The following is a 23,193-nucleotide window of genomic DNA, read 5'->3' on the forward strand; positions in this document are numbered from 1 at the left end:
ACATACTCCCTTAGTAGATTTCCCATCCTTATGGAACAGCTGAAGCCATTTTATTGTTAGTTCTGTCCGGTTTTCTGTAGATGTCGTGTTTTTTAGAGTTTGTTTCTTGTTCAGTAATTTAAAACCTCGTTTAACCAAATAAAACTATCAAATCATAAACAATAACTCTTCCACTACCTATATAATCAAACAGCGAGACACAAATAATGAGAAACTAACCCTAAAATAATATAAACAAATTGTAAACAAAACACGACATCTACAGAAAACCGGACAGAACTAACACTGTCCCATAAGGATGGGAAATCTACTAAGGGACTATGTTTTATCATAGATTTGTTTTATCTATGATTAAACATACTTCTTCAGGAGTATGTTTTATCTATGGTTTAATCTATGGTTTATCTATGCCAGTTGCTATGCCATTTTCCTATGCTATTACCATAGATAAAACTTAGTCTATGCTATTACCGTAGGTCTCATGGTATGACCTGGACCTGGGACCGATTTACTTTTTCGTTTTGATTTGCCCAGAGACCAAAAACACCATCCAAAGATTATTTGAACTACATGTCTTATTAAATATTATGTTGTAGTCTGTAACAGGGCCGGGGATAAGGCCTGGTTGTCTGTAAAATATATATTTATGTAATTGCTTTTTATGTGTATTTTATCTGTAAAATGTGACGCAAGCCATGCATGTAAATATGTTTCACGGTCGAGTTTTAACAGGCAATAAAGAAATATTTGATTTGATTTAATCTGGGATCCCATGAAAAAGTGGCAAATTATTTACCAACTTGATATTGTTACATGTGTGATTGTAAAAAATCTTCCAATACAAAATTTCAAGAGAACAGCGCTGTTGAATGTTTGTGTATTTTCCTTGCCTAAAAGAGAGAAATTGAGTCTGCATGTCAACTCGGTTCGTTTGGCAGTTGTTGTCTGTTAGTTGTCTGTCAGTTGCAGTTCAGTTCAGTGTTCCTCTGTTCCAGTCAGCGTCAGCGTCAGGCCAGGCCCAGTTGTTGTACAATTTGATTTATGACTATTTGTTGATCATCATTAACTTCAAACCACAATCTACAAGCAAATTAACACAGTTTATTTGTATTTCTGTGAAATTTTAACATTGTATCCAAGATCATATTAAGACATCATTGATCTTGTGGATAATATGGGCTCTTCAATCTACTGTCTCTAAATGGGCCATTTAAACTTTTAAGCAGTAGGTTTAGGCCTAACCATAACCTTATAATTAGTTATAGCCTACCTAACATAGTTTAGGCGGTTTTTTTAAACACCTTGTCATATTTTTAAACATGGATTTAAGATCTTCAAGACTACACACTTATGAAACTGGAGATGATATCTTGTGTAAGTAAAATGATAATCTATACTCTTAAAAACCTAACCTAATAACTTAGCCTACCATATTCAAAGAGATGGTTGCCTAGTTTAGTTTGACCCTATCTAAAATGGTATGATAACTATAGGCTATGCACTTAGTAATCCTTGGCTGCTCTAGTTGCAACTAGTTTTGGGTCTTAATCAGAACTATTATCAGTACAGGAAGACAAGGAGTCAAGTAGGCTAACTTAAGCTTGGTCACTTCATTTGAAGGTTGTCAACAGAGTTCAATAAGTAAATAACACACACACATGAGAAATGTAACCATAAAACAGTCACACTTTAACCAAAAACACTAGGCCCTAACGGTAAAAATGTACAACCCACTTTTCATGAGTTGCATGACTAAGCATGTAAATCTAGCATAATTTGATCAAATTAACTATTCTATTCCCAGTCAATAAGAATAATGTTTGGCAAAACTTTGATCTCCTCCAACATCGTTTGATTGAACAGTCAAAGTATTGTTTCAAACTAATGGAGGCTCCTTATAAATACCTTAACTAAAACCCAAGACTCTTCTAGCCTATAGACTGTACGGTAACAATTTATGATAACTTACAATTGTGTCGTATATCAAAGTTCAACGATCACTAGGGCCAGCTTTGTGAGTCAATCAATTTTAAGCTATATTTATTGTTTAATATTCAGTTCCAAAATTGTAATTAATAATTTTATTTTTTCAGTGTATGATGATGTTGTTTCACACTATGATGAGAGTCAGGCCTACATAAGTGATGAGAGCTTCGTCCCAGGAAGTGAACATTTTGTTACCCCTGAGTACGCAGATGGTGAATTTCAAGAGCGAAGAACTATATTGGCTGATGGTGGGGATCAGTTTGGAGTTACAGCTGTCGCCTTTGACAGTCAAGAAGAGCTGCTTTGGATGGGAAATCAAGGAGTTAGTATTGTTTTGTATTTCTGTAAAACCTCGTAGTTTATGCAACGATCGTTAAAATTTTACGTATATAAGAGAACAAGTGTCTTTAGGTCTAATTACGATAGTTCGTACACTACTTTATTCAAGACTGCTTTTTTAATAACTAACAATCACTATCTTACTCATAACGTCTAAGAGAGGTTATGTTTTCATTTATAACCTCTCACTGCCAATGACTGTGATGCAACAATGCATTGCCCCAATTACTCTTCAATCATTATATAATCCATTAGATTGCCCTTAACAGCTGACAAGTTAACGTTCGAAGTATTACAACCTTAATTCTTTTCTCTCAATCCTCGAACCGCAATGGTCCAAACTTGTACTGTAAAGTGTGATAACAAAACAATTCTGAGAAGTGAATTGAATAATAGGGGGTAGCTACAAAAAGGGTCGTAGGTAAAGACCTAACCCATTGGCGCCGACTTACGAGCGTTCCTCGTACGGCTGCTGCATTCCCGTCGGCCAACTTACGAGTGCTGCTCGTGTCACAGCTACGCAGCGCCATTTAGTTATTTTATTATAATTTCCCAACCTTTTTGTTTCTTCTTACTGTTATTATGTTTATAAATATCTTGCTTCTTGTTTTGTGTAATACTAATTTTTTTGCGAATAACAATGTTGCGTTGCCATGGAAACCAGATATCACCAAAAAATCAGCTGCGGTAAGGTAAACAAACAAGTTTTTTTCTATGTTATTACTTAAAAGTAGGCCTAATACAACTTGTGATTTTCCTACGTAGGGAATCAATTGAACTAATAATTAGTAGCCTAGTGTCATTTGGTGTCTGGATTAATCTCGGCATTTGTAAATCAAGTTTACTTAAAAAAAATAGTTTTTAAAATTGTTATTTTATTTTTCTAATTTTTGTTTTTTTTAACACTTTGACTATACAATTAGGCCTAGGCCTACCACTCTTTTTGTAGAAAATTTTAAACTGTAAACAAAATGGTAAAAGAATTATTAAATTTATTACCTAAGGTTTTCTTTCTATAATAATTAGAGTAAAAGTCTACAAATTCGATAAAATTAATTGCCGACAGAGCGTGTTGTAGGCAGCGCATTAATTCCTGTCCCCAATGGGTTAACAACATTGCCTAAGTTAAGTTAGGCTAAATAATAGTGATAGGTTATCTAAAATTATAACCACAGAATTAAATAATCTAGAGTCAATTTTAATCAGCATCCTTGATCAATAAAACATATTTTACAGGGCCATGTTACCTCATACTACAGCTCCGAACTTCAGAAACACACCTCTTTCCAAGTCCATGCAACTGAGGATGTCCGATGTTTACACACTTTTGATAACGGAGTGTTAGCGTTGATGCCGAGTGCATTGCGCTGTCAAATGCGCAGAGGAATCCCCATTTTTACTCACAGGTAAGGTTTCATGAACATAAATTCATAAACTTGATTTTTATTTTCTTGTTGGTTATGAAATGACTGAGTTAAGTTAGTGTAGCTGTGTATAGTCAATTACGAGGGAGAAGCGAGCTGGTGTTACAGTGGTAGAGCATGTGGCTTTGGTCCCCAAGGTCCTGGGTTCAAATCCCGCCAATCACCTATGTGATTTAGATTCAGTAACTTGGTTGAAAAGCAAAAACTGTCCATTTTGCTTCCACTAGATCCATGGTAAGACCTCATCAATAAATTAGTTGCAATGTAGGCCTATTTATTGTAGCCTACCTAAAATTGTTTGTTCATAATTGATGAATTCTTACCAATACAGTATGGCCTATTTTCATATTATTTAGTACTCATAACGGGAATAAGATACTTTAAAGGGTGTAGCGTATGCTGAACTACAACAAAACCATAGTAGCTTTTAAGTACTTATCCCAGCATAACATACTTAAGTAAAGTGTCTAGTTTTGTAGTTAGACCAGGACTTCTTCCTGGAGGCTAAGGTCCCAATCAATCAATAGCTTACCTATCTAATTATTCCATGATCTAGTGACCATCTTACGTTGTAGGTCTTGTTGTCTAATACACAAAATAGGATAGTTTCTCGCAGATCATGAACTTTCTCGGTTTTGGAAAACTCCTTCCCCTTGAAGCTATTTCATAATTGTTTTTGGTTTGTCCAGCTCAGAGAACATGGTCCAGATGCAATGTTTGCTGCAGTTGTCTCCTCAGACTCTGCTTCTCGGAGGTCACACTCACAAACTCATTGAGTTTGATCTGAACAACTATCAAGAAGTCAACCTGGTAAGGAAATAGTGATTACTTTTTCAATTTAATGCATTAAGGAAGAAGAAGGAATGGTACACAACTAGCTTACCTACAAAATAGTCTAAGTAGTAACTGGAACATAAGGTAGCTAAAAGCACATCAAAACTTCACAACACAATAAACCTGATGTCCACAAGAGGCTTTGTTAGGAGAAAAGTTGAATTACAGTTACAAAACTGGCACTATTTGAACTAAGTGGCAAGAATGTTTAGGTTAGTTGAGATACTGCCAGTTTTGTATCATTAAAATTCTTTTTATGAAGAAGTGTCTTGTGGTGGTGAAATATCAAGTTTTTGTGCCGTTATCTGTTTTTGTGTGCTTTTTAACTACCTTGAACTCTTAGGTAAGTTAGTTATGTATCCATTTCTTCTTCCTTAATGCATTCCCAAGCCGAGTGCTTTTTCTTCCAAAAAACATTTTCCGATTAAAGAAATCTTAATAAAACAGCATTAATCTCATACTACTATCTCTAGAGTTATTGAAGGCAATGCATATACATTCCCCCGTTGTAGTTAACCTCCAGTCTAAGAGACATATAGTTGCTATTGTGTTCACTTATGAAGGCCTTAAAAATAAATGGACTGTGAATTGAACTTGAGTTCTACAAGTGTTGAGGGAAGACCTTGTAGAGCTATGACCATATAGTCCTACTAAAAATATAATGTCAAGCCTATATTTTTCACAGCTCAATTTTCACACATACGATTTAGTACACACAATGTTATTGAATTTATAGATTTCAATACTAAGAATAGAAGGAGAGAACTAACGGTGCTACAAAAATGATGATAGGAAGCGATGCGGTAACTAGCAATGTTTACATTTTAACTCTATTGTTGGCCATGGAATTTGTAAAATTGGAATTTAAAGCGCACTTGTTATGTAACAGCTGGACGTAGGCAAGAACGGATGTGCCATACTGCGCCAACACAGTCGCTACATCTGCTGCGGAGATCCCAGCGGCCGCATAGAGCTGAGGGCTCCCAACACTCTACGGGTGGAACACTCGCTGGAGGCTCACACTGGGAGTCTGTCTGACTTTGACATCCACGGCAATCTGCTGGTCACCTGCGGCTTCTCTAACAGGTATGAACTGAACAATAATTTGCATCCTTCATACCTTCACTCCTGTGGTCACTCTAATCCAAATTGAATTTAGTTCTCTGCCATATCCACTTATCCCCTAATTCTTCTTATTCCAGCCACTTGGTCGCACCATCTTAATCTTGGTCTGTCAACCTTTCCACACCCTTCTTATTGTTGCATCCTCCTCTTTTCTTCTCACATGACCAAGCCACCTAATTCTCCTACTTCTCATATCGCCACATTACATGTTACTATTCTCTATTTCAGTATTCTCCAAAACTCGTCTTGAAATATTGGTCCAAGAAATACAAAAATTAGAATAGGCATAAACAGTGCAGCGCTCCAGTTCTCTTGTATGACACTAAAAAACAGATCCAGAGGAAGATTACTTTTAAAAACAGTGAAGTTTGAATCATTGATCTACAAAACTTTTTTTCATGAGGAAAAATTCCATACATGCCTTAGATCTGCTCTTGTATACTTACTACTACTAACCCTTTAACTTATATGATCACTTTAAAGGCAATATGTAAGGTTTATTTTCTTTTAACCCATGAACAGGGCCATTTCCCTTATGAGCAAGTAGGTCATGGCCTAAAGCTGAAAATATCCAGTAATTTTTTATAAATATTAATGTTGTAAAATGAAAAATGCCTAGGAAAGACTTATTTCCTGCCCCCCTGGACAGTTCTTCATTGGACAGTACTGGTTGGGGGGTGGGGGCAGATCTTACCTACCCTATGGGTGGCATGATAAATGCGACCCTCCCCATGAAGTCCGCCTTTAGGAAGAGCTTTCATGTATAAATTTATTCAAACAGATCTAAAAGTCATCCATAAAATTTAATGAACTTTTTTACTTAAGGGGGAAATACATCCTAGATGTATCATGGGTGTTGTAGATATACTGCCTGATTATGTAAATTAAATTAATCTACCTACTGTTATCAATCAACTAACGAATATAATGTTCCCAGACAAAGCGGACTGGTGGTGGACAGGTTCCTGATGGTTTATGACTTCCGAATGATGCGAGCCGTCAACCCAATCCCCCTACTGTTGGATCCACTGTTGTTGAGGTAGGAATATCATAGTTTTCAGAGAGTTGTGTAGTCTTTTGATCACTGTTTGATTTAAATTTGTTTAAATACCTGCGTAAAGTAATCCTTGGATATTAACCTAAAGTATTTACCCAGGTATTCAAACCATTTTAAAATATTGTAGTTGTTTGACACTTAGCAGAAGCAGAGTGTTTTGTAGTAGAGAACATCTAGTAATTGTTAGGGAAATGTTTGAAACCTTGAAAAAATTAACATATTAAAAGTTGAAGTGTTGACTTAGATTCTGTAGTAGACATCCCATCTTTATGGACCAACTGTCGCCAAGGCCATAGTTCTGCGAGTCAGTCATAGATTACGCTAGTGTCTAAAATTCTATTTTCTACCTTATTTTTTGTTACCGAGATCATTCATGCAACACAAAATATGCTATAGCTTACAGTTGATTGTATGAACAGTTTGACTTAGTTAAAAGTCTGAATATTCTACAGAAATTAGTAATTTTAAAAGTGTAATCGGTCGGCTCACTTCAACTACCACCATTTTAACTTAAAAACTGGCGAGAAATATTTACATGGGGATGGAATGTCTTGTTCTATGAAGATTAAAGATATTCATAAAAAAAATTTTAACATAAAAAGTGCAAAGTACATTTTAATGTGAAATGTTTTTAAGAATGTTATAAAGTTTATGATTATCTGTTGACAGGTTTATGCCTTCATTCACCTCACGCATTGCTGTCGTCTCAGCCATTGGACAGCTTCAGCTGGTTGATACTGTACCTCTGTCTGAACCTGACCTCACTGTCTACCAGGTAATGGAATACAGTAGAACACCATTGAATTTATGTTTGAGGAATGCTACATTTTCATTTAGCAAGTCAGGTATTCAAAATCTGGAGTCTACAGACAACCACTCCTTTTTCCTTGCTACGCACCATACTCCTATCCCCCACTCTAAAGTAAAGAGCTTAGTTGACGCAAAGGCTGTAAGAAATTTTATTTCTTGCTAGAAAAAAAAACATGGGTTATTGACAGTCCGAATTATTGACGTTCTGTAAATATTTTACTAGTTCCATTTTTACCACATTAGTTAGTTGTAGTTCTTTTAATCAGACATCAACTTACAGGTTAACAGTGGAAATTCCCTGTCTCTCTCCCTGGATGTGTCCACGTCCTGCCAAGCCCTAGCTATAGGAGACTCTGGGGGAAGTATCCACCTGTTCTCGTCTCAGAACACTTCCGTCTTCAACAACTTCTCACAGCCGACAGAGTTTGCCGACCCCATAGAGCCTGTAGATTATATAAGCATCACTGACTCACTGGCTATCTTGTCCTCTATTCCCCTCATTTATACCAATCCTCCCACTACCACTCTGTCGGATTGGCCTAAAGAGTTCCTCAAGAATGTCTATCGGTGAGTGATAATTATTATATTCATACTGATTTGTTATGCGAATTTGTTGAAGCAGTCAAGTCTAGCGTAAAAAGTAGTTTTGAAACATATCTGAAGAGTTGTAGCTCATATACCAAGTCTAGGAAGGAGGGAAACGTAGGGTAGTACTTTGCTGATAGAGCTAATAGAATGATAGTTAAAACTTAAATTCTAGCGGCACACACTTTGGTACGTATTTAAACTGAATATGAATGAAGGGTGAGTGTAGAATGGAGTGAGATGATCTGTGTAGCTTTGTTACTGACTAGGGCCAGCTGTTTCATATGCCAGATAATTTAAAAGCCTAATTAACAAGCTGGGTCTAGTCATACTGTAAAGTCACCTTTACACGACACCAGTAAACCATGCAGTTTATCTGCCTCTAGTGTATTTAAAGTATCATTATTTGTGGTTGGTAGCCTGCCCATAAAATGACTTTGTTTGAACACAGCTTTAAAAGGTTGTGGTGCTCGATAGAATAAGTTTTTAAGTAATCTAACATTGATGGTGAGGATAGACTTACATTTTGCTTTTCTTATTGTTTCCAGCCCCACGCCTCCTATTGATCCAGAAATACTGAGGACAATGAAGATGCAAGGCACAATCGGTTATGCTCCAAACCCCAACACCAAGTTGCGAAATCAGGTTAGTTTTTTTAAGTAGTTTATCAAAATAGTTGTTTAAACAAGTTTGCTTCAATTTTTAAATTAACTGCTACGGTCCTAAACTTATTTTTATTTTTGTTAGTCACTGGTAATAATCAGTTTAGAACTAAACTACATCAATGTCTTTCCACTAAATGGTTTCAAGCAGCAAAATTTAGTTAAAACTACAAAAGGCTATACAAATTTTATATGTGGTTGAGTGAATGATTGAGGTAAATGTTGGAGGTAAGCCAAGTGACTGATTAGGATTTCTTTTAACTGATAAAGTTCAACTAACTTACCACTATTACCAGTAAAAATTAAAGAGTCCATAGGTCAATAGATGCACAATAAAAGGCCACACAACACAAAACTGGTATTTTGTTAGAATAAAGGACTTAGCCTATTCAGAGAGTAGAAATCAATTGTATTTATCTCATACCAGCTATTCTAGCTTATCATTCTAAGACACACACTACTGTGTTTAGAAACCTCATTTTACCATTATCCAACAGATTATTATACACATTTCCCACGAATGGTTGCGATAATCTAAACTCGCCATCACCAAAATTAAATTCAAACAAAGCATTTTCACCATTTACATTGTTTATTGTTTCATCTGGAGACTGCTAAAACAATGATACTCTACAGGTGCCGTACAACAGTAAGAATGGAATTACAACCAAAGACCACACAAAGAATGAGGAGAACAGTCCGGTGTTTGCGGCTATACCCAAGCGCTACCGTAAACTGGACCTGAGGTACTCCAAATCTGACGACCTTGAGATGGAACAGTACAACAAGACTGTGTTTAGTGGACTAGAGGCTACGCTGCCCAACTCTTACTGCAATGCTATGATACAGGTTAGTCAGGGATTGTGTAGTAATGAATAGATATATGGGATGAATAATAAAGAGTATGGGGCCTAAAATGAACCCTTGCGGCTCTCCACAGGAGTGTGTTTAAGCTCTGACAGTGAATCTTGGAAATAAACGGCCTGGAATCTGTTGGTCAGATATGACTCAGTTTAGTCTTAAGTTGTATTATATTGTTGACACAGCCTATACACTATGGTATTTTTCTCTATACAATTTGTGTCTATGGAAAAGAGATGATTTGATTTAAATTGTCTAACATAATGTTTAAATGTTTTTGAGTTCTTTTTGTAAAGCTTTGTTATCACAGGTGTTCCTATTTTATACCACGATATTTAGCCATAGAGTGCGACGTTTTCAGGGGATCTGGCATGTTGTTATATTTACTGTATACAATGGTTATATTGCGGCACTACACACTAAACTTATGATTGGTATCCTTGTTGCAATCCGTGGAAAGCAAGCTCAGGCGCATGTTACATATCTGTTGTAGTTGTAGTCAAACTATGCTCTGGCTGCAGACTTGTAATGCAACAGTTCTGTGTTCTGTAGGTCCAAGCTAACAGGTTAAAACAAAAGCTAGCTTCATCAAAGATAGCTGGGCTCAGTCTCAAACAGTTTAGATAAAGATTGATTTTTCTTTGCACAATGTAAATTCTAGGGGGGGGAGTCAAATTGTATTCAACAAACCCCTAGAACCAGCCACATTCTAATGGCTTCCCTGGAGTGCTCATAAGGAGCCGATAAAATTCAGTCATCAATACGAAAGCTGGTCTACAGTTTTAAAAAGGTTTTAAATAATGGCTCACGCTCCTTGCGGCGAATTAAAGGTACTAGCTAACAGCTGTTTTAATTTGTTGATGCAGCTGTCATAGCCAAAACACTAGTGTAATAGTTTGGGCGTTACATCGGGGTCGAGTTTTGGGGTTATGTCAGCGTCGATGTTAAACATTTTGCCCTGTAAAATAGTGTTGATCCTGTTAATGTGAAGGGTTATCCGGTTGGTTTGATTTGATGTCTTGGAGTTTACTTATAGGCTAAATAAATTGCCTATCAAGTGAGTGTGTGTTTGTACGTTATTGGGTTTGAGTCCAGGTCTACGTTTCTTTGCACATAGTGTTACACATAGATTTAGTTGTTGGCTATTCTAGATGTAAACGAGTATGTCCTAGTTTTTGTTTACCCATGGGTACATTCCCCCTTAAAATTTAGTACCTCAAATCAGGTTCAAACCAGTAACTTTCTAAACCATCTGGTTGAACGATTACTATTCAACTGTTGTGTCTGACTGTATCATGTTCACAGGTTCTATACTTCCTGGAGCCACTGAGACATGTGATTCTCTCCCACTTGTGTCACTCGGAGTTCTGCCTCAGTTGTGAGTTGGGGTTCCTGTTCCGCATGTTGGACGTGAGCCGAGGGACGCCGTGTCATGCGGGTAATTTCCTGCGAGCTCTGCGCAACGCTCACGAGGCTGCCGCGCTGGGCCTCATCCTGCCAGACCACGCTAGCAACAAGAAGACCAACCTCATAGCTCTGATACAGGTGAGTGTATAAAAATATAACAGGAACCGCCTGAACAATTTGAAGTAGTGGTCTGTAAAATCTCAAATCTCAAAACCACCAAAACCTTAGAAAAGTTTCTGTTTTGGCTTTCAAAATTGCTGCTTCTGATCATCACTACTGCAGACCATCTTTTTGACTGGTTTAACTGAAGTAAGGGAAAGCAATTTGAACAATTGTGAAGGGCTAACAGTTGCTTATGGTAGACATCTTGGCAGGATGCATAGTTTATCAGGTACACAAGGTTTAACAGGTACAGCTCGTGACATCTAAGCTGGCACTTGGCCAATCGCTAATAGTGCCTATTTCAAAAACATTATGCCATGTCATGCGGGTTACATCAATTGTCCATGCGACCCATATGAAGGCGCTCAAGTCCCTAATACAAGGGGAGTCAACCCTGTGAGGCAGCGGAAATGTTTGCAGTCCGGTCTTTTCCCTACCTCCACCCTCCTCCCGTCTACACTGCCCGCGCTTGGCCAAGTGCCAGCTTAGGTGTCACGAGCTGTATTGTAGTACAAAACAGTTTACAAAAAGCCCATAATATGACTGATGTGCTTAGGGTCACAGTTCGCCCTGTACAATTATTAATCAAGAAACAGATTTTTTAAATGGTTGTTCTTCCAAACTCTGGAAAAAATTTTTACATTTTTATCACGGCCACTAAAGGGGAGTAATTAAATTATTGGTGATGTTTTTGTTTCTGTAGAATTGGAACAGATTCATCCTGCACCAAATTCATTTCGAGTTGTTGGAGGAGAGTAAACGTAGAAGCAAAGAAAACCCGAAGGCACCTCCGTTTGTCTACAAGGACACTGACTTTCCTTCTATCGACATACAAAGACAGAAGAGGAAAGCTAGAATGGAAAATAGTGGTAAGAGTTGCAATCAATTAACTCTTAATGGAATTTTACATAAACTGTAAAGCTGAGTTTTCCGTCTCCTAAAGCCCCTAAGCGGTTTACTTGGCTTTCTCAAAAATCTTTAAAAAAACAATCAACATCAATATAAGTTTTAAATGAAAACTTTGCCAATATTTTATTATTTTTCTTTTCATTATACATGCCACATTTTTTCATTTGTCATGTTTCTGATAATGGATAGCAAAAAAACTAAAAACAAAAAAAATAGTAAAATATTAGTTAGGTATGTTTGTATTTTAAAACTTATTGAAACCAATATTAGCAGTTCTTCTTGAAGAATAAATATAAGGTTTTTGAAAAGTGTTTAAAAAAAAGTGAGAGTGAGTTTTGGGCCAAAATAGTAAGTAACTTAACATATTACAGTAGTTGAAATTAATGTCAATATTCTATTAATGTCATGAAAAAGAAAAAGAAATATATTATGAGATTGCATCTTAATTTGATTGAAAACTAGTTTGCTGGTAATCATTTTGGACCAATTGATCTGTTATCAATTCAATGGTAAATGATTATTGATTTTTAGGAATTTTTATAAATATAGTGACACACATTACAAAATAGTCACGTTGAATTATACAGTAGGTAGGCATGACACAAAGTTCTATTATGCCTAATGTTAGGTGCTTTTAGTTGATTGATAATTGATAGTTGCAGTTAAGGTAGTTTTTCCATAGGCAATATAATTTTTGAAAACTTTTAGGCCATGCAATATTAAAACTGTATGCAGGATAAAACTGGAGTTTAGGCTTCCACGCCTACATATTACGTAGGCCTACATTACACTATAAGATACTAGAGATAGAACGGGATTTTCAATAAAGTTCAATGGGGATAAAACAGAATATTTCATGATGTTCAAGTGGGATAAAATTTAAGTTTTTTTATTCAAGTAAATATTTTGTTTTATTATGCAGAAGGATGAGTAAGGGGTTTGATTTGAGGCAGTATGCTGAAAAAAAAGGGTTTTTCAGATTTTTTACTACTGCGCGGTTGTATACAGAGGCGAGGTAATCAGAGGACGAACATAGAATGGAGAGGTTAGTTCATAAGTAGGATTTAGGACCTACCTTTTGCACAAATCAAGCACTGAAAGTAGAAAGTATTTTGCATAATGTTGGTAGTCACTAATAAGACTCGTATGTGTTTAGACGAGGCTCCAGTGAGTTCCAACATAGAGAGCAAAGAGGAGGAGACGGAGATCAGTCGGATGTTCGGCACCAAGCAGATACACGTACACAGATGTCTCAAGTGTCAGAGAGAGGTTAGCAAAGAGTCCAGTCTGCTGGTCTGCAACCTCATCTACCCGGACAATGGTCAGTACCTACATAGGACGAATAGATAGGAAATATAAGAATAACATTTGTTTTATGATTAGCGGAAACTGCTTTGCTTTTTTGTGTACTAAAAATTTGTTAAATCTGGATTTTGTCAAGATCTTGAAAATAGATTTTTGACAATCCCTTTATGGTTGTTAACTATATTAACTTGTAGCTAATAATGAGTTTGCCTTGGATACCATACAAAATACAGTTAGTAGGATTGCAACTCATTTTAATAGTCATACTTTAAAGTTTATTCTTTTTATTTTGCGATCTAGATAAAACAATACAAACACTCAAAGTGTTGTATGTAATAATTAATTATCTAAGAGGTTTACATTGAGATGAATACTAAACATGCATGGATAAAAAGTAAATTACCTTTTTAGCCATTAAACTTATTTTGTGTTTACTAGGGATTACTGGCCAGATTTTTTACTTCAGGTTATAAGACCAAAATAATATTGACCTTGGGTATGGCTTTAAGGTGCATTGTCCCTGAAGCGACTCTTGCGATAGTAGCTGAGCGATAGTAGCTTAGCGATAGTAGCTGAGCACTGGTTAGCGTTGTTTCAAATGGGAACATTGTCCTTGACGCGACTGCGACTGGAGCGGCTGGCGGCTGAACACAGCGACTGTAGCGGGTCTGCTCTGAGGGGAGTCAGAGTCGCAGTCGCTGAGCGATTTGTGTTGTGTATAGACTTGTTTTGGTCGTATTATAAATTATAAAATGAAAATACTTTTTAAAAATGCAACGTTTTTAAACGCACTATAAAGTAAAAAAAAATAATTTATAAATATGTGGGGAGAATAAATACTTGAAGGATTAAAAAAAAACGTGGAGTGCATGCTGATTTACAATTATCTTTACCTATTGAACTTATTATTATCTATTGCATGCACCCCACGTTTTTCGTTTTAAATCTTTTTAGTATTTATTCCCTCCACATATTTATAAATTATTTTTACTTTTTAGTGCGTTTAAAAACGTGGCATTAAAATTTTTTTTATATTTATAATTTATTTTCTTCTTAGTCTTTAATGTGTAAATATGTTAAATCTATTTTATATAGACATAGACATAGACATATTTTATTCATGAATTTGGTACAAATTATACAATGTACATCTCAATCGTCAAATACATTACATGGTCTAGCACCATTTAAATCAAAACGAAAAATAATTAGTTAAATCTATTTTATTCTAAAGATTTAAACAAATAAGTCAAATAAAAATGCCATGTTGAATGAGATCAGGCAGACAGGAATTCTTCGGTACTGTAAAACTCACCTTCCACCAAATAATTTTTCAGTAGTTTCCCAAAACCATTAGAACCCAACCTTGAACTGCGCTGCTTTACTTCTTCAGGAAGCCTATTAATGAAAAATGGGCCCGAAAAATTTGCATTCCTTTCAGAAAGGGTCAGACGATGACATGGAGTACGAAGATCTCCTCCATGCCTAGTGGGGTATCTATGACATTGACCAACCGATGGAATATCCTTCAGATGATTTACTGCAGACATTATTGCTCTGTATATGAACATAGAAGGCAGAGTTAAAATGTTGTTCTCCCGGAAGACTCCTCTGCATGAATGGAGTAAGCAATTAATTGAGGATACGCACTGCCCTTTTTTGTACGGTAAAGACCTTATCACCATGGGAAGAACCACCCCAGACTTCAATACCATAAGTCATGACTGAGAAAAAACAACCATAGTAGACTGCAACTAACATTTCCCAGTCAAGAAGAGGTTGCAACGTCCTAAGTGCATGGCAGATGCGGTTCAACTTGCAACAAAGCTGTGATACATGATTGGACCATGACAACATTCTATCCACAGTTAGACCTAAAAATTTCACAACAGAGCACTCTTCTATCTCGAACTTATTCAACGAGACGGATTCAGGGATCTTATTGAGAGTTAGGAATTGCATGAAAACGGACTTATCGGAGTTTAGTCTAAGATTGTTCAACGATAACCAACTTAAAAGTGAACTAACTGACTCTTCAACTCGAGATTGCAAATTGGAACATGGACCTCCAAACAGTAAGGTTGTGTCATCCGCATAGAATATTGATTTAGCTGAATGAAGATGTGCTGATAGATCATTAATATACACGATAAAAAGCAATGGTCCGAGAATACTGGCCTGTTAATACATACCAAACCCTTATTATCTGTAGTCATATGTTTTACATTTCCTTTGAACTGCTTATTTTATATTTAGAATCTATCGGGAGCAGAACCTGTACCTCTACCCAAGCTTTTCGACCTGTCAAATTTAGGTATTTACGGCTGACTTCAAAATGTAAACATGGAAAATTTGGAAGCCCATGGGGCTTAGCCAAAGGAAAATATGAAAATTAAATGATATCGTATTACATTGTCATCCATTTGTGAGCTGTGTTCTCTAGTTTCATTTCTCTAGCTCGTCGGGAAGTTAGTTTAAAATTTATTGCAAAGTTTGTACCGGACAAGAAAGCGAGCTAATAAAAACGTTTTAAAATTAGGATGTGTCATGGCACTCATAACACCAATTCACTCGAAAGTCAGCAAACTAATATACAGAATCGCTCTAGAACAATCGCTTCAGGGACAATGACATGGTTAGCTACTATCGCTGAGCTACTATCGCTGAGCTACTGTCGCTCAGCTACTATCGCAAGAGTCGCTTCAGGGACAATGCACCTTTAGGTGGGGTCTAAATCGGGCCGGGCCAACATTTAGTTGCTTAGGAAAGAATTCATAAAAAAATTAGAATTGTTATAGTACATGTTTTGTAGAATATAGTAGGCCTTTACTCTCTCTTCTGAACGAGATTATATCGTGAACATCTTCCACAGTCACGGAGACATCATCTCCCACAATCTTGGCCAAATTGTGAATTTTCGACTGCACAATCTAGACAGAATCTTTCTGTGATTGCATTAACAATAACAACACTTGGTTCATAAATCAAACCTCTGATGTGGCCCAAAAGCTATTTCTGGCCTAAACAGATCTTTCTGGCCAACTGTCAGCCAGGCCTGACCCCTGGTAAATACACTTGCAGATTCTTTACTGATGTTCTAACTGAGATTGTTTATGACCTCTGTGACAGAAGCCTGTAAGCCTGTGCAGTTCTGTGAGGTGCTCAGTCAGAGTCTGTGTCCTCAGCAGACGACGCCAGCCTGGTGTGACCAATGTGAGAGGTTCCAGCCGACGGAACAGTCCCGAAGGATTAAGTCACTTCCTTCTCTGCTCACCGTCAACTGTGGCATGGATAACAATCAGGTAACTGCTGTAAGATAGATTAATTGTTTTTCTTATCGTGTTTTAAGATCTTAGTTATGTTTAAAATTTTCTGATCAACTCATATCTTCTAAAACCTTATTTTCTCCAAATCAAAAATATCAACTTTTCTTATTTGTGCAGGAGAAGAACTTCTGGCAGACACAGATGGACATTCTGGTGAAGAACGCAGTGGACGTGGGAGGCAGTCCTGCAGGCAAGCCTTGTCGCTACGGTACAGCCTGCACAAGACCTGGCTGTCGCTTCAAACATCCTGACCGGACAGGTGAAGTGCATGTTTGTTTGTGCATTTGAAATAGAATATACAATAGGAATAAGGTTAGCTTGTTTAAAAAGATACCCTAATCTAACCAACCCTACTTAACTTAATGTAGCCTTAGAACCTAACCTAAGAAAACGAAAACCTAAACCTTTCAGGAAACACATCCTAATCGAAAAAGCATATCCAAATTCTACCTCACCTAACATAGTACTGTCTAGTTGAAACAAAGACCAACCCAATCCAACCTAATCCATAACAATCTAACTAATTCCCAAACAAACTAACCTTACTTATATTGGTGGTACTGTATCATCGTATCAGGTTAGTAAAGACAAGTCTACTTATGTTTTATTGTACTGTAGTTGAGAGGAAGTGTCACTGACAAGTCCGACAATGTTGTATTATACTGCAGTTGAGAGGAAGTGTCACTGACAAGTCCGACAATGTTGTATTATACTGCAGTTGAGAGGAAGTGTCACTGACAAGTCCGACAATGTTGTATTATACTGCAGTTGAGAGGAAGTGTCACTGACAAGTCCGACAATGTTGTATTATACTGCAGTTGAGAGGAAGTGTCACTGACAAGTCCGACAATGTTGTATTATACTGCAGTTGAGAGGAAGTGTCACTGACAAGTCCGACAATGTTGTATTATACTGCAGTTGAGAGGAAGTGTCACTGACAAGTCCGACAATGTTGTATTATACTGCAGTTGAGAGGAAGTGTCACTGACAAGTCCGACAATGTTGTATTATACTGCAGTTGAGAGGAAGTGTCACTGACAAGTCCGACAATGTTGTATTATACTGCAGTTGAGAGGAAGTGTCACTGACAAGTCCGACAATGTTGTATTGTACTGCAGTTGAGAGGAAGTGTCACTGACAAGTCCGACAATGTTGTATTGTACTGCAGTTGAGAGGAAGTGTCACTGACAAGTCCGACAATGTTGTATTGTACTGCAGTTGAGAGGAAGTGTCACTGACAAGTCCGACAATGTTGTATTGTACTGCAGTTGAGAGGAAGTGTCACTGACAAGTCCGACAATGTTGTATTGTACTGCAGTTGAGAGGAAGTGTCACTGACAAGTCCGACAATGTTGTATTGTACTGCAGTTGAGAGGAAGTGTCACTGACAAGTCCGACAATGTTGTATTGTACTGCAGTTGAGAGGAAGTGTCACTGACAAGTCCGACAATGTTGTATTGTACTGTAGTTGACAGGAAGTGTCACTGACAAGTCTGATGATTATTTTATTGTACCGTAGGTGGTGGTAGTGGAGGGTCTCCCAGCCCTAGTCATCTGTATCAGTCACACTCCTGGCTACCTCAGCATATACAGGTGGACCTGAGAGCTAATGGACAAGTCAACATCACCAAGCTGGATAGACCTGATGACATCGTAGCCACTGACAAGGTAGTTATGCACACTTTATGGTAATATTGCTACTTATAAAGGCTCTTAACAGAATCAGAATATTAAGTTGTTTTTCTCATATTTCTCCATTTCTTGTTAAGTTACAGTTACAATTAAAGAAATATTCTGCGTTTTTACTTCACAACTTTGGAATCTATGTTAAAAGTTATACTGTGTAGTCCTTTTATGCTCCCATCTTTGCTATACTTGTATGCTTGCAGGAGACGTACGTACAGACGGAAGTGTACGACCTGTGCGCTGTGGTGTGCTACGTACACGAGGAGCGCAAGAACCTGGTGGGTCTGATCAACGTAGGACCAGGCTACCACCAGCGGGCTGCCGGGTCCAGCAACAGTCAGTGGTACGTGTTCAACGACTTCAGCATCACGCCGGTCAACAGCCAAGAGGTGGTGTGGTTCTCGCTGGACTGGAAGGTGCCGTGTGTGTTGTACTGGACCAATCACGTGGTGACGCCTCAGGTTCTGCCGTCACCTAGGCTGGACCTGCCTGTGGACATCTTGGCCGCTGAGACTTGTCTGGCGACGTCGGGCAGAGGCATTACATTCACACCCCTCACCACTGAGGAGGCTCCTGGGCCTGGTGAGTGAAATGTCCTTCATAGTGTAGACTCGGTGGGTTTTTAAACATAACTGGTTTTACAGAATGTCAAACAAGTCTAGATGGTAAGCAAGAATTGTAGGAAATTTTGATGACCAAGGATAAATTTGTTAATTGTCCGTGAATGGGACCAGGAAATTTATATTTTGACCAATTACTTTGAAAATCTAATCCACCAATAGTCGCCAATTGTTCTCTTTTCGTACCATTGGCAAAAAATTATCACGTCTGTTGCTGGAATGGTAAAAATCACGGGAAATCATCCTGGATATGACTCGGATATTGGGAAATCGTCTCCGATGTTGGCATGCTGAAGATGATCACAAATAAGTCACAGATGTGCCACCACTTAATAGTATGCATTTAGAGAAAATAACAGTACACATTTGGTAGTTTGTTATATTTTGCTGGTTTTTTGACTTGTAACATTCATAGTAAAATGTTTTTATACATTTTTCCTTTTTGGATTGGAGTTAATTTGCAGGCTTTAAACATCTTTAAACGTTGGTAGTAAGTTATTTTTATAAAGGACAGGTTTTTACCTGGAAGTTTTAAACCTGAAAAACTAAATGCCAAATAATGGCAATCTGGTTTGTGTACTAATAAATAATATTATTGACATTCTAAAATCATAATCATTCTAACACTAACACACTCAAGAACTCTTACATTTCAATGATGAGCGAACAACATTTTACATTATAATCTGAATGCTTGTGTTTGCAGGTGATTTAGTGGCGATGGACGCAGAGTTCGTGACACTCAACCAAGAAGAGTCGGAACTGAGGAGTGACGGAAAAACAGCCACAGTAAAACCTTCCCACAAGTCTGTGGCTCGTATCTCCTGCATCAGAGGGTAAATATATACCCAGATAATATATACCTGTAACATAATATACCTAGATAACATATTCCTAGATAACATATTCCTAGATAACACACCATACCTACAGTAGATGTAATAGATTGAGGGTGCAAAGGGTGGTATAGTTGCACTAGTTGTAGAAGTTATTTAAATAAATTCTATTTTGTGTTTTTATTTGTTTTTTATATAGTTATTTCTGGAAACTGCCATATTTCACACACTATAGTCTATTCAAAAACTATAGACGGTTTGGGGGCCAGTTCCCCCACTTTTAGCGAATTTCCCATATAGGGAATAAGCTATTACCGTAGTACTCATGGTAAGACCTGGACCCGAGACCGATCTAATTTTTCATTTTGAGGTCCCTAGAGGCCAAAAACACCATCCGTTCAAATTCATATATATATATATATATTTATATATATATATGTGTCCGTTAGCGCGATAACTCGAGCAAAAATGATCCGATTTTGATGAAATTTGGTACAAACGTGTAAACCTACGTTTATTCAAACGAGTTCGCGATCCAGCATAATCGGACCATGGGAACGGGGGATTATGGGGGGTTTTATGGGGTAAAAATGGGTTTTTCCCATTTTTTGAACCTAAAAACAAAATATTTTGCGATTTCTTTCTAAAACGTTTTGTAGAGCTTAAAAAAAGAAATAATTTAATATATTGAAGCGCTGTTGTATGCCTAACAGTCACGGAGAAAATTCAAAAATTGTGTAATTAAAAATTCCCATGTTATTCTTATGGATAAAATGAAAATTGTTGTAGTTTACTTGTTTATGGGTATATATTGATAAAATTTGGCAAATTTATTTATTTCATCCTATACTATTGATGGTCAAAAAACACTTTTTACCTTCCCCGTAGCAGCAAACCTAAGCACTTGTTAAATCTAATGTTATTCAAATAGGGAATAATATGTCTTATTTATGGAAATATTTTAGTAAAAAAGTAACCAGACAAGTTGAAATTTGCTTAGTCTGCAGGTTTGCTGCGGCGGGGGTATTTTTTCTTCTTAATGTACAGCTAATAGACGTTTTTGCTAACCTCAGGTTTTGAGCTGTTGTTTTAAAGGTAGGGTCAAGTGGAGGGGATAGATTTCTTCCCCTAAAACCGCCTAAATTTTGTGAGCAGTGTATAGTTTAGGTCCTTTATTTTTATTTTTGCCTCTCAAAACTTGAAGTTGAACTGTGTGACTGGATTATGTCTACTACTGTACCTATGTCTAACAAAATTAGTTATATTGCATTTTCATTCCTATATATTATTTCATTGTTGAGGTTAACAACAAGTGTACACACTTAGGCAAGGGCTGCAGAAAGGAGTGCCATTCATAGACGACTACATCTCCACACAAGAACAAGTGGTTGACTATCTGACAAAGTTCTCTGGTATCAAGCCGGGAGATCTGGATGCTAACTACAGCTCCAAACACCTCACTACGCTCAAGTCTACCTACCTCAAACTGCGCTACCTGGTGGATAACGGGGTCGTCTTTGTCGGCCATGGACTGCGCAATGACTTTAGGTATGTGAATGTACGATGTTGTGTGTGTTGAATTAGAACCTATGTTTATTGTAAGAATCTATTCCCAGGAACTAAAGTAAGTAAAACCGATAGGCTGTTTACCTTGTGTCAGCAATTGCTTAGCGTGATTTTTCACGAGACGTTTCTATAGAACTAGGGCATCATCAGATGTCACAATACAAATGTATATAAAATTTGTTTACTGTACTAATATGAATGCATTTTTATGCTTTACAGTTTTCTATACACAATTTTATGTACTTTATGTCCAATTACTGTAGGTATGTTGTTAAATCTAATAAAACATGGAAAATTCACTGTTTTATTTACCAAATATTGTTTAGATGCTGAGCTGTTGAAGCCATTTAAAGAGATTTAAAATATACCAAATGCTAATTCTTTTTCAAATGCATTCTATTTTTAAAAGATGCTTGGATGATACCAAAGTAAATGGTAACCGCATGACTGTGATTGTGTACCTTGTTAGTAACAAAATCATTTGTGTTTTCTACAGAGTGATCAACCTAATCGTCCCTCAAGACCAAGTGAAGGACACAGTACATTTGTTCCATCTTCCTCACCAACGCATGGTGTCACTTAGATTTCTGGCGTGGCATTTCCTAGGTAAGTACAGCTTGTTTTTGACATATCCAATATTTCTCAAATTCTCTATTTCAAGTTAAACGCACAACTGTGGGAACGTTTACATCCCTATGGTTATTTTTGGTTCAAACCTTTATCCTTCATTAAAGCTGTCAGCTGTCATTGAAAAAATTAATGCTTTTGGCGACTATTCCAAATTTTCCAGTTCCATACTAAGTTCTTGTACAGTTCACAGACTTTTCCTCAGTTTCTAGGTTGGTTGAACACAATGAACATATTGAGAATATAACACCAGTAACTCTGGGTGTGTAGGTTTTTTCTTAATTTCAGAATTCAAAGCGAAAATTTCAATGTTTTTTTGTAGGCACGGCTTTTTATACAAGTATTCATTTAACTATTATTTTATACTTGGCAGGCAAAAAGATCCAATCAGAAACCCATGACTCGATAGAAGATGCTAGAGCTGCGTTACAACTGTACGAGAAATACCAGGAACTTGAGGCGAAGAACGTTGTACGGCAAACTTTGGAGGATATGTACAAACAAGGCATCTCGTCCCAATGGAGGGTACCTGAGGATTAGGACTAGGAACAAATGTGATAGGAGCAATGCAGGTGCTGAATTAAACCCGTGCTGAAATGGTATTTAATTTTTTTTTTATAAAAGCGTAGATATTAAGATTTTTTTAAATGTTTAGAATCATTACTTTTAATAGGGGAAGGGGGGGGGAGTGGAATTAAATTATATGTCTTTAATTTAAAGATGAAGATTAAATTTGACTCTATGTGGGTAAACAAATTTTAAAAGTTTGGATATATTTAGTAAGTATATCATTGTGCTGTTGAATCGTGGAAATAAGAGTTTCTGGACTATTCTTCTTACATCCGAATTTGAACTCTTAGCATTGTATTTTCTCCTTTATGACAGCAATAAGCTCCTAGGTGCATATTTTAAGCTTTATGAATGCAAGGCGAGCGTAGTAGAGTCCAGAGTGAGATGATCTGTGTAGCTTCGCTTCTGACCAAGATCAGCTGTTTCATTAGCCAGGATCATTTATAAACCCAACGATTAAGGACAGCTGAGTTCAGTTTTAAACCATCAAAAAGCT

General features: G+C 37.0%; 1 protein-coding gene across 2 annotated transcripts; it reads left to right on the forward strand.

Moving 5' to 3' along the window:
• Positions 1-1,033: 1,033 nt before the first annotated feature.
• Positions 1,034-22,743, forward strand: LOC129003204 (PAN2-PAN3 deadenylation complex catalytic subunit PAN2). 2 transcript variants are annotated; one of them, XM_054431486.1, is made up of 21 exons: positions 1,034-1,374; positions 2,094-2,308; positions 3,562-3,731; positions 4,439-4,559; positions 5,473-5,669; positions 6,646-6,747; positions 7,435-7,540; positions 7,856-8,142; positions 8,709-8,805; positions 9,459-9,671; positions 10,989-11,228; positions 11,956-12,121; positions 13,318-13,482; positions 16,596-16,768; positions 16,910-17,051; positions 18,312-18,460; positions 18,682-19,060; positions 19,805-19,934; positions 21,261-21,482; positions 21,997-22,106; positions 22,501-22,743. In XM_054431486.1, the coding sequence occupies exons 1-21, from the start codon at positions 1,320-1,322 to the stop codon at positions 22,665-22,667; spliced, it is 3,606 nt and encodes a 1,201-aa protein (XP_054287461.1). In that variant the 5' UTR covers positions 1,034-1,319; the 3' UTR covers positions 22,668-22,743. The 2 variants fall into 2 exon arrangements, with proteins under 2 accessions (XP_054287461.1, XP_054287462.1); XM_054431487.1 differs by having other exon boundaries at positions 16,599-16,768.
• Positions 22,744-23,193: the final 450 nt, after the last annotated feature.

Source organism: Macrosteles quadrilineatus, unplaced genomic scaffold (genome assembly GCF_028750875.1).
Source record: "Macrosteles quadrilineatus isolate MER2022 unplaced genomic scaffold, UCM_ALF_1.0 Scaffold_9__3_contigs__length_116548681, whole genome shotgun sequence".
NCBI classification, from domain to species: domain Eukaryota; kingdom Metazoa; phylum Arthropoda; class Insecta; order Hemiptera; family Cicadellidae; genus Macrosteles; species Macrosteles quadrilineatus.